The 12,473-nt window shown below is 53.9% G+C and overlaps 1 protein-coding gene across 1 annotated transcript in view; it reads right to left on the bottom strand.

The window, feature by feature from the left end:
• The window catches only part of LOC118018211 (collagen alpha-1(XIII) chain-like), a 143,370-nt gene that overhangs the window by 85,183 nt on the left and 45,714 nt on the right, over window positions 1-12,473 (bottom strand). The window contains exon 3 of the mRNA XM_035016667.1: window positions 11,882-11,889. Coding sequence (XP_034872558.1) covers window positions 11,882-11,889 — 8 coding nt within the window. The remainder of the gene's footprint in view (window positions 1-11,881; window positions 11,890-12,473) is intronic.

The raw sequence follows: 12,473 nt of genomic DNA, 5'->3' as shown, positions 1-12,473 counted from the left end.
CCCCAGCTGCCAGTGCCGCAGGCTCTAGAGGAATCTCTGGCGACAGGGCCTTGCTTCGGCGATGGCCCAGCCTGCTGTTAGGCGCCCCTGCCGTGTGTGTGTGCTGGATGCGGCTGGGCAGCCGACCCGGGGCTCTGGCGCATAGCACAAGAGAGCTGTTTGTTGGGTCCACCCCAGAGTGGACAGAACAGAAATTCTATTGAAGATTTCAAGGGTTTTTATATCATCCTCACCACCATCGTCACTGCACATCACCTCCATGGTCCTTACTAGGTGCCCGGCATGATTCTAAGTGTTTCCCATTTGGGGGACGGTTCTATTATCCCCACTTTGCAGATGAAGACACTGAGGCACAGAAAATCTGAGCTACTGTCCCCAGACCCTTCACTACAGTGTCTCTCTCCATGCTTACCCCCAAACTGCTCACAGATCTGTCCCCTCTCCACACCTCTCCCTCGCCCAGCTTTTCAGCCTCTGGCTCCTCTCTCTAGATCCTTCCATCTCTCGGTTATAGGATCCTTCTTATGCAAGGGTATCTGGCTGTGTCAATCCCTTCCAGGCCCCCACTCCCCCACCCAGACTTTAGGAATGGGGAGAGCCCCCGTTTGTTACCTGATTCTGTACCTTAAGAAGGGAAAGAAGGATAAGGGAATTATTTTTTTAAAAAAAAAGAAGAAAAGAAGAAGACTTTCTATCATAAACATGTTTCCCTGTCACTGATGATCCTCAAGTGTTCCCCTGGAAAATCTTCTGGCCCTTGGAAAACCTAACTGCTGCCCTGCCCCCCGACAGCCCTGGATGCCACCTCATGCTGTATTCAATGCCCAGCAGCTGGAAGGTGGCTTGTGAAATCCACCAGTGCCTTGATGTTACAGATGGGTCTCCCATGTGGCCACCTGGCCATCCTCAGTAACATGGCCACTGACTGACCTGTCCCACAGCCAGACACCGAAGGGCAGACTCACCCCAAGGTAATACCAAGTCCTCATTGTACAGAGGGGAAAACAGAGCCCAGGGAGGGTAGTGACCATGCAGTCATGGTGTGGGTGGGCATAGGGATGGGGCCAGAACCCAGGGCTCCTGACTCCCCAGCCCTGGGTCTTCCAAACAAAGTCACGCCCACACTGCCACAGCCCAAGGGAGGAGGGAGACACCTGACTCCACCGCTGGGCCTGACACAGCTGGGAGAACTTCCAAGACCACCCCAGTGCCCTGGGGTGCGCAGAGCAGCCTGCAGCGAAGCTCCCAGGGCAGGGTCCACAGCAGAGGTTCTGCCTGAGACCCTCCTCCCTCTGCCTGATGTCTGTCACCTACCACCTCGGTGAGGATGCTGCTGTCCTCTCCAGGGTTTGGCTGACCTCCTTCAAGTAAACAGTGATGGTCCTCCTGAACAGACATGGAGGAATGGACTTCTAGGAAGAATCCTGGGGTATCGTTCTGGGTCATGCCTTTCTTCAACCATTTTTTGTATGTTCGTTCATTCATTCATTCAACAAACATTTGACAATTGCCTACCATGTGTCATTTGCTGTGCCGGGCTGTGCCGGCCTGTGGCTATGTAGAGATGGATAAGGCACAGTCGTTGCCCTTTGAGGAAGAAAAACTTCATTATTTAAGCACCTAATACCTACTAGGCCCCAGGCTAAGCTCTAGTGATACAGAGATGAATAACTCATTTCCTCCCCTTGAGAAGGCAACAGTTCCCTACATTAGAAAGCTGGAGAAATTCCAGAGAAGAGAACTAAAATGAACAAAAGGATATAGGGAGAAAGGTTTGCCGCAGGAGGATGCATCCATTCAATCAACAACATTTACTGAGTGCCTACTATGTGGCAAGCGTCCTGCTGAGCACGGTCATTAGAACAGCACATTTAATCCTTACAATAACTATGTGAGGTGGCCACCAGCATCCTCACATCATGCACGAGGAACCTGAGGCTTCGAGGCTAAGTGATCAACCTAAGGTGATCTCCTTGTCTTAAGTGGTGGTGTCTGGCTTTTACGTGTGTGCGGGTTTTTTGCTTGTTTTTTTTTGTTTTTTTTTTAGGCTGAATTTCCGCACAGCAGAGCCTGGATTTGAACCAGGTCTCTCTTACCCAGAAGCCTGTGCTCTCGAGCTAGAGGTCACGAAAGTCATGAGGGGTGGGAGGGGATGCCTGGCCCTCAGCCTCACACCCTTCTAATGTGGGCAGGTAAGCCTCTCCCCGCTCCTCTGAGGGTTTGGCCCTGTCCAGACCCTGGATCCAGTCCTGGTCCTGGAGGGGGAAGCAGAGAGCCACAGGGTGTGCCCAGGTTCCATGTCATATGAGCCGTGATCTGACCCTGCTTGACCGCGGGGCTCCTGGCAGCTGGGGTCCGAACCTCGACCCATGCCTCCTACTGCCTGCTGCCAGCCGCCTGTGCTGACCACCTGCCGCTTGGCTCTGCCACGTGCCGACCCACCCATCCTGCCAGGACAAATGCTTTGCATCCAGGCTCTCCTTGGAGCTGGGGTGACAGACAGAGCTGGTCATGCTGTGCCTCCTGGAGCCAGGTTTCTCAAACGAGGGCAATTCTGCACCCCAGGGGATAGTTCATTGGCAATATCTGGAGACCATTTTTGATAATTACAACCGGGAGGCTGCTTCTGGTCTCCAGTAGGTAGAGGCCAGGGATGCCACTAAACATCCCAAGATGCACAGGCAGCTTCCTACAACAAAGAATGAGGTGGCCCCAAATGTCATCTCTGCTGAGGGTAAGAAACCCTGCCCCAGACTAATGGGACCGGTCCTGTCTGGGGGCTCCTCGTGTACCTACAATCTTGCCCGTGCCCCGATATTGAGGCCCCAGCCGTCACTCAACCTTGTGGCCTGCCAGCTTTGGGGATCCCATTCTTCTATAGGTTGACCTGTTCTACCTCCACTCAAGACCTTGTTAAGACAAGTAATAATTCATGTATTGAGCATTTATTCTGTGCCTGGCACTATTCAAAGAACCTTAGGTATTTTATGTCACTCAGTCCACCCAACAGCCTGGTGAAGTTGCTACTATTATTATTATTATTCCCATTCTACAGATGAAAATGCTGTGGCCCAGGAAGAGTTTAAGACATATATTCATGGTCCAGAGCTCATGCATGCCTGAGCTGTCACTCGAACCCAGATCTGCCTGACGCCACGGCGGCATGAATGCAGCGGCACCCAGCCTTCCAGGACCATGGGCTCCCTGGAGCTTGAAGTTAAGTGCATGAGAAATAAATGGAGCCACTTCTGTCTTAAGGGGTGGTAAAGGAGAGAAGCATGAGTAGCTTCAAAAACCATCGCGAGAAATCCATCAGTGACGGGCATGATGGCCTGTTAAGGGAAACTGAATGAGCTCTCAGGCAGCCTCCGTTTTTGAGGTTCACATCAAAGAGAATAAGAAGCCCTTCTCCCTTCCAGCCCCATGGCAGGAACACTGGCTTTCAAGGGAGGGCCAAGGCCGATTTCTGGGCAGCGCCCCTGGATGTGATGCTCTGGGAGCGTGCCTGACCAATCCAGCTCTATGACTAACAGAACACTCAGTGAGCTTCACCACAGCCCAATTCCCATTTTACAGATGAGGACACTGAGGCTCAGAAGGGACATACTTGCCTATGGTTCATGGCTGGTAAGTGATCCTGAATCCTAGTCCAGTGCTCTTCCCAGAGCATTGGCAGAGCATTGGTGGGGGGTGGGGGGTGGAAGGGGGCTTTACATTTCTGAGAAAAAAATATACAACTACTCAGACAAGGGTGTGCCAAAGCCAGCTCATCCTATAGTCTTGTGAGAGCCGATTGTACGCATCTCTTTCCAACTCTGTGTTCAGTGACTTCACATTGGCAGCTGGAATTTGGCCACTGTGGGAGTAGTCACACCACAGAAATTGGCAAAAGCTACAAAGTAGCTTCCCCCACCCCCAGAGCCATCTGTTAATCATTTCCCAGTGCAGTGCAGTTTAGATCTGTCCCATGATGATGTCTCCTGGCCACAAGACATCCACAGACCTTTCCAGTGTGGCTGGTGGAGAGTAACAGGTCCTGAGAGGAGTGGGCAGCAGTTAAAATCACACATGCCACATGATCTCCTTCTGCACTCATTGCAGACATTGCTAATCAATCACAGCTCGTCTTTCCCCAACGAGCCTTGACAAGGCTTCATCATTCTTTCCAACACAGCCACTATAAATCAGCAGGAACTGGCACGTGAGATGGAACCTATTAGTCATCTTGGAACTAGAAGCACCCGGGGGCTGAGACTCGGGGAAGCCAGTAGCAGAAGCATGAGGGTCCTTTTCTGACTTATCGGGTGAGCTGAGTCTAGCCTTGGGGCACAGCGGAGATGGGGATGGAGAGGCTGGTAACCCAGAACCCCCAGATACGCCTCACACCAGGGGTAGAGACTAGCTTTCACTGCAGCGCTCTCTCCCCACCCCATCCCGCTGTCCAGAATGGCAGAGGGAGTGGGAGGCGTGAGCAGGGAAGGGAGCAGCCAGGGAGATTCCCCTCCAGTTCACTTCATCCTCCGGCCCCAGGAGGTCCCCAGGTGACCTACTGCTGCCCCATCTGGAGCCATCAGAGGGCAATTCAAGTGGCCACCTCCCTGCAGATACCACGGAGGTGGTCTTCATCCCTGGAGGGGCCTCAGGCTGGCTCCAGGGGTTTCTGGAGCATTCTGCCCTTGGAAACCCTTCCCTTCAATCTGGAGACTGTCCCCTTTCATGTCCTGGTTTCCCATCTTCTTTGGTGAGTGCCTGGGGACAGGCAGAGGGTGGCGGGATGAGGGTAGGCTCCATGCCTTGCCTGGCACTTGGGGACCCAGAGGGTATGCCTGGATCTCACACTCTCTCGGTTGCCTCCCCAGCACTTGTTCTCCCTGCCTCCTTCCTAATGTGACCCCGAGTTTCCTCGGGTCTCCACCATTCTCCACACGGCCCCAGGTCCTCAGAGGAGCCCAGCCCAGGCCCAGCTAGGAAGCGGTGAGGGTGGAGTGCCCAGGGCCGGGACCCTCATGAAGATGGCTCTGGTGGAGTCAGTTTGAGCAGGCCAAGCGGGGAAGCCCACAGCTGAGGACACCAAGGGATGGGAGATCTGTTCACCAGGGAAGCACTGCAGTTCCCTCCACTGCAGACCCCCACAGGCCCTGTCCCTGGGGGAGGCAGCCCCCAGGCCCCGGGAAGTGGCTGAAGGGCTGCTGGGAGGTCTCCTATAGGCGGGGAGGAGAAGGAGCGTGGGGACCTGGCCGTGGGGGCCCTGCCCAGGGGACAGAGGGCCATGCCCAGCCCCAGGCAGGATGGACAACAGTTCAGACCACAGATGGCCACCGGCCACCCCTGTGTCCCCTCAGCTGCAGCCCTGGGAGCAGGGCGCCTGGAAGGCTAAGTGGTGGGCAGGAAGTGGCTGAGTTAACCCTACCTAGTCTGCCCGCCCTCAGCGGAGGCCGGGGCTTGAGGGCAGCGCTGGGCGCAGGATTAGGATGGTGAAGAAGTGTGTCCTGGCACACTTGACCTGCGTCCCCACCATGCTCACTGCACACATGTTTCTTATCACAAACATCCGCTCAACGCCGGCCGTGTGGGCAGCTGTGCTGGATGGGGTGAAATCACACGCTACCGCTGTTCTTGGGGCGCTTCTTCTCCAGCTCAGGAGATGCCGCCCCAACTCCAAGTGACAACCCCCCCGCCCCCAACACCCCATCCCTGAGCCTGAGCTTCGGGCCAGCTTCTCCCTCCAGCAGAGCTCACGTGCTGGTCGCCCCACTTACGGCCGCCCGCAGACCTCCCAGACCCTCGAGTCAGCCCCGGGCCCCGCCGCGGCCCCCCGGGTTCAGCTCCAGACCCTGAGTGCCATCTGGGCCAGGTGTGCTGTGGGTCTTGCTGTCCCCTCCCCCTCAGGGCCTTCAGCCACCTGGGTGCCCACTCCCCAGAGAGCTCCTGCCTGGGGTGCTCTGCGGCTAGATTTTGCCTTCTTGAGGCTCTGGTTTCACCTTTCCTCATTTGATCCATGAAAAAAACCCCTGAAAGGTGGGAACATTTATGGGGGGTGAGCCATGATACAGTGGGGGACTTGCTGCCCACAGCCTCTTGGGGACAGCCCAGCCAGCGAGCCTCTGCTCTGGCTCCAGCCATCTGGGCGGCTGGCCTGCAGACCCGTGCTCACCACCGGAGACGGGGCCGTAGGGGCAGGCGGGGGCCGTAGGGGCAGGCGGTCCTCACGAGACCCTGCACTGCCGCTCCAGCCTGGAGCCGGGCTTTACTTTCTTCCCTGGGCTGTCACATCGGTCCCTGCAGGAGGACCACACCTCTGACCCTGGTCCTTCTTCCTGACACCGGATCTGGCTGCCCGTATCCGATGTTCCCGTGGAAGGCCCTGCTTGGGGCAGCTCACGCGTCACCACCCTGCGGGCAGGGTCCCACTGGGCAACTGCTGGAAGGAGAGAAGGGAGGGCGGCCAGCCAAGGGTCAAGGCCCTGATCAGACCCACACAGGACGTTATCCCTCAGAAGCCCCGGCCAGGCCATAGGCTTTGTAGTCTTATCTTTAGACACAAACCTCTACCTCCTGGGGAAGGGCTTTTTAATTTTCAAGTCACATTTATTGATGACCCAGTAGGGGCTGGCCTCCTGAATCTTCTGTCTCAGCTTTGTTGTCAACACTAATAGGTCCTGAGTACTCACCAACCTCCAACAGGAGCCAGACGTGTTACACGTCGTCTCATTGACTCCAGTCCTACAAGTAACACTCCTACTATCCACACCTAACAGATAAGGGAGCTGAGGCACAAAGGCCAAGTTACAGGCCCACAGTCAGACAGGGGCACCCGAGCATATCCGTAGCCCCAGAGCTATGCAGATCCTCACCAAAGAGCCCTAACAACCCTGGCAGGCAGGTTCGGTACAGATGGGGCTCTTGAGGCACAGAGAAGTTACATAATTTATCCAAGGTCACACAGCTGGTAAGTGGCTGAGCTGACATCCGGAACTAGCTACACCCTGAAGCTTTTCTCTTTAACCACTGCGTGTATTGCTTCAACCGTGGAAGCAAGTAAGAGTCAATAAAACTTAGATGATGGGGCGAGAGGGTCAGACTGTGGAGAAAGAAAATCCGCAGTATGCCCTTTCTAGTCCCCCTGAGGATGGCGCGACCTCATCCACGGGCTTACTTCAGACCCCTGTCATCTCTTTCTTAAAGCCAGTGCCCTGAGCGCTCCGACTGCGGATGGCTGCCAACCCCACGCAGACATTGCGCATCTGAGCGGGAACCCCAGCCAGCCACCCGTACACATGGTCTCGGGCTTTCATTGTTCCCTCCTTTACAGAGAAGTAACGGAATAGACTTGACGTGACTTGACAACTTGGGTCTTTTGCTTATCAAACCGGGCCCCCGCCCAGAACGGTGGGTAAGAGCATCAGTTTGGGAGACAAACAGCCACTGGTTCAAATCCCAGTTTTGCTGCTTGCGAGCTGTGTGACCTTGAGCCAGTTGCTTCACTTCTCTAGGCCCAGTGTCCTCTCCCGTAAAATGGGGTAACAATAGTATCAACCTCATTGGATTTCAAGGAGTAAATGCGAGAATGCAGGTAAGGGGTTTTAGCACGGGTCCTGGCTTAGAGGAAGCACGCAGGAGACGGGAGCTCTGACACTTCTCCTGGTTCTGAATAATGATGTCCTCTCCCAGGAGGGTCTGCTACCTTCCTCTGTGTTCTAACCGGAAGGACGGCTAACAGCTCTCTCCACGCGCCAAGCATCGTTCTTCGTGTTTTAGGGATATTACCACATTCAACCCTTCCCGAGCCTTACACGGCGGCCACCTCTACCACTCTCATTCCACAGACAAGAGGACAGAGGCACGGCGAGGTGGTACGTCCCTGCTTGGGGTCACAGGCTGACTCTGGGGCCCCCGCTGTTAGTCCGTCTGCTGCACTGCCTCTCAGATGAGCCCCCGAAACCCTGGAAACCAGGGAGAACAAACAGACAGGGGTCAGAGCAAGCGGAGATCAGCAGAGCAGGATGGGGCTTGGTGATCATTTGACTAAAATAGTACAGATTAAAGTCGCCAGCTTTGAACCAGTGGGACAAATTATGCATTTCTTGCTTCCTTGGGCCCCTCACCCTTCCCCGTTGGGGTCCTGAGTGAGGAAGTCTGGGGGGTAGGTCTTGCTGGTGGAGGTTACAGGCCCAACTCTAGATTCGGGCCAGGGCTGCTGGCATTGTTCTCTGGCAGCCAGCTTCCCCGACAGCCTCCGGTTCGGAGCAGAAGGGCCGAGCTGCCTGAGCACAGATGAGGGCAGGGGGCCGGGGCTGGGGAGAAGTTCTCCATCAAGTCACCCGCCTGTGTAGTCGGGGTGGAGATCCATCAAGGATGGGGCACCCATCAAGCTCTGCTGGGTCTGATCCCCGATTCTATTTCGATATGGATCTGGAGTCCCACTTGAACTTGTCACCTTTGACCGAATCTCCGAGAAGCAGCGAGGTCCTCCGTGTGACCTGGAGATAGCTCTCAAGGAGAGTTCCCACCCCAGCCCTCCCCTTAGGTCCTTCCCAGGAAGTGAGCGGCTGAGGAAGTCGGCAGTTGAGCAAACAGTGCTCCCCTCCCATATCTAAAATGCACAAAATGTTCTCCAGCAAAGGTCGCATCATTAAGTACGGCCGCTGCACACCACCTCTTCCGAGCTGTTGGCCTTGATTTACCACGACCCCATGGTACCATGCTCAATTCTCTCCCAAGCTCTCCAAATATTCAGTTAGTTGTCGTTCTCATTTCTATGTACAGATGCTAATTCCCTGTTTTCCTTGTCTTGTCTTTTCTGTTAGAATGTAAGTTTTCTGATGGGTGCGCTCATTCACTTTTTAGTCACTAGTCCAAGAGGAGCTGAGGGAGACCAGAGGCTGCAAACCCCAGGGCCCTCAAGGAGCCAGATAAGTAACAAATGAATGGAGCAGACCAGGCGTGCTGCAATAGGGCAGGACAGATACTGGGGCCAAGTGCTAGGGGCTAGCCTGTGTGCCTACAACGGAGTTACCACTCGTTGGCTCCGACCAAATACTGCCAGGATGGGAGGCAGTCTCACTATTATTGGATCTTGAAAATATTCAAGAAAAATGGGATGTTTTACGCAAAATCTTCTGGTGTCTAAATATAGATATAAACTGAAGAAAATCTAAAAAACTACTCTGCAAGGCAAAAAAGAAGCTGCATTTGGGCCGCAAGTTGCTGATTCGCAATACACAGTCTCTGGGGGCCTTCCAGGCCTGATGTATTCCAATTCCACAGCCTGGAGCTGCCGGCCCAGAATGTGTGCTTGGTTAATCCTTGCCGAATTCGTGAATGGGTATGTGGGCAGGTCCCCTGGCTAGCACCCGAACTAAGGATCTAGGAAGGAACGATGTTGTCACAGCATTTGGAAACTGACTTGTGTTGGAGTGTGAGCTTTACCCCAGTGTGGAATTGTTTGGTTATGCCACCTTCGAGAGTGCTTACATCTCTCCCCCTTTGCCTCCGTCCTTCCACGAGGCATGGAAGCCCCGAGCCGAAGCCTAACAATGACCAAGGCCCAAACCTCAGGATGTCAGGTGAGGAAGAAAGCAGGGCTTTACTCAGGCCTGGAGGGGAAGCAGGGTTACATGGAGCCGTGACTGGGAAAAATTAATAATCAGTGAGGTACTTAACTGCCCCTGGCTATCTATTTTTCTTAAATCTTACTTTAATTTGCATACAGTTAAAAATATATACCATGATTAGTAATTAGTAAATGTTAATGCTTGGTCATAGTACAGAATGTTTTCATTTATAATGGCATAATCAAGTGAAAAATTTGCTTGTCTGTCTTTCAATTAGTTATATCTCAAGCAGCTGTGTTCTTTGCCCACAAGGCCGTGGTGAAGGCGTGCATGTGTGGCTATGGGCCAGGAAGCTAGAAAGAAATACGTGGGCGATAGCCTGGAGCCCCTGCGTGGGCCTTCTGTCACACCACCTGCCTCAACACCACCACACACGCCTGAGCCCCAGGATGGCCACGAAAACACCTACTGCGTGCCAGACAGCAGACTGCATGCTTTCTAGTCACGACTTCTAATTTTCATAACACAACTTTTCTGCAAATATGTTCACTTCCAGGTGGAAATAGGACGGTTCAATAAAGTTAAATTGATTGTCTAAGACCAAATAGCTAATAAATGATGGGGCCAGGATTCTCACCGGGGTCTGTCAGACTGCAAAGCCCACCCTCTTTCCACACCAGTGCACTGCCGGGAGCACTGGGCGCTTCCACTCTTCCTTCCACAGGACAAAGGGGTACAGCATCCACCATTCTCCAGGGAACCACTGGCAGGGCTGAGATGAAACCCAGATGTCAGAGCCCTATTTTTAGTACCAGACGACTCTGGGAGAGCAAATACGTGAGACACGTATCCCTACCCTCCAGCCCGGGCCCATGGCAGACATAACTAGTCGATTTCAGCACGGCTTCTTATACTTTTGGCAGCCACAACCAATCCACTGGAGCTGGCATCTGTGAGGAAACATAGTTGCCTTCCTTGGCCAGGGTCTCAGCTGCAGCTGCAAGTGAAAGAACTTTCATAACAGAGGATGTAGAGGCTCCAGCCAGAGATAGAAACCGCTATCTTAGACACGTGACAGGAGAAGGGACAGGAGGGAAAGGAGAGGATGAGGTGAGGCCCCGTAGGCTGTGCGCCAGGCCAGACAGGCTGGGGGTGGGGCTGGCACGGGACCTCGAGAGTACGTGTGGGAGCTGTGGGGTGTTGGGGGTGAAGGAGGATCCAAGAACTGGAGACATCTGAGCTGAGAAGAGTGAAAACACTTTGGATCTTACATTTGGCTTTGCTTTCTAAAAAAAAGGTTTGTTTTTCTGACATTTATTTATTGTTAAAACAGCTCTTTAAGAACATTAAAGGACATTTTGTGAAAGAAAAGCATCGTCGCTCACCCCCCAGCCCCCTTTCTCCCACAACTGTTTCCAGTTTCTCTCCTGGAAACATCTGATCCTCCTCCACATGCAGCCCTACATTTGCAGGGTGGGAAGGAGCACGCACGTAACGTGGCACACTGCCTCTTTCCCTTAACGTGACAAGGTAAACATATTCCCACATCGTGCAGCCTTCCAAATACCATTTTTCAAAGGGCTGCACAATAGAACATGATTTACCTAGATTTGTTGGCTGCTAGATCTGGAAGTTTCTGTTTTTTCCTATTTTATGCTACAATAAATACCTTTGTGCCTTTAGCACATTTGATAAATTATTTTCTTAGGCTAAGGTAGTGGAATTGTTGGGTCAACACAGAAACTTGTATGAACACCGTCGTTATGACTTTTTTTTTTTTTTGCACTTGCTGTTGACCTCGCACGTAAAAACTCCTGGGAGTTTTCTTTTTTTTTTTTTAAAGATTTTATTTATTTATTTGAGAGAGACAATGAGATAGAAAGAGCATGAGAGGGGATAGGGTCAGAGGGAGAAGCAGACTCCCCACCGAGCAGGGAGCCCGATGCGGGACTCGATCCCAGGACTCCAGGATCATGACCTGAGCCGAAGGCAGTTGCTTAACCAACTGAGCCACCCAGGTGCCCCTCCTGGGAGTTTTCAGAGCACTGTACTTCGAGCTTGGAGGTCAGGAAGCTTACTCCAGGTCACCCAGCAGAAAAGAGGCTCTGTTGGAACTAACACGTGTCCCTCAGTCTCCTTATCCAAAACTCCTGCACCCCTCTAAGCCCCATGTGTAGTGACGGGGGTGGGGGGGTCTGTTCAGGGGGAGGGGGTGCTGTGCAGACCCTACAGGAAATGGGGACAGAACCACAGCATCAAGAGGAGGGTGAAGTCTCTCTCAATTGTGCCCACCAGCATCCCCTCCTTGTGGAATGTCCCTTCCCCACAGGAGGCCCTGTCTGGCTTTTTAAATATGAGAAGATGCCATTTGGGCGGGGGTGGGTGGGGTGGGCAGGTCCCCCAGGACACCAGGTTGTGTTACTAGGTGCTGATTCCCATGAAGGAGCTCACAGCAGAGAAGCCTCTCCCCACTGCGGCTCTGCACAGAGCCCCTCCACCCCACCTTCCTGCAGCTGGACAGCCCCAGGCTTGGGCTTTGGCGGGGAGGGCAGGAGAGTGTGAGAGCTCTCTGCAGAGGAAAAAGCTGGGTGGTCTCCAAAGTTCTGGTCCTTTTCTGCCCGAGGCACCAGGAAAGTACAATAAACACAGACTGAGCAACCTCTGCCCCAATCCAACCCCTGCCTCATCCCCAGCCCAGCCCCTGCCCCTGCCTCAGCCCCAGCCCAGCCCCTGCCCCTGCCCCAGCCCCAGCCCAGCCTCTGTCTCTGCCCCAGCCCCAGCCCAGCCTCTGTCTCTGCCTCAGCCCCAGCCCAGCCTCTGTCTCTGCCCCAGCCCTGCCTCTGCCCTAGTCTCAACTTCGCCCTTATTTCTGCCCCAGCCCTGCCTCTACCCCTGCCTCTCTGCCCCAGCCCTGCCTCT

The sequence above is a fragment of the Mirounga leonina genome, unplaced genomic scaffold (assembly GCF_011800145.1).
Source record: "Mirounga leonina isolate KUSES-001 unplaced genomic scaffold, KU_Mleo_1.0 Mir_106, whole genome shotgun sequence".
Lineage (NCBI taxonomy): Eukaryota > Metazoa > Chordata > Mammalia > Carnivora > Phocidae > Mirounga > Mirounga leonina.
This window is presented reverse-complemented; position numbering and strand designations above follow the sequence as displayed.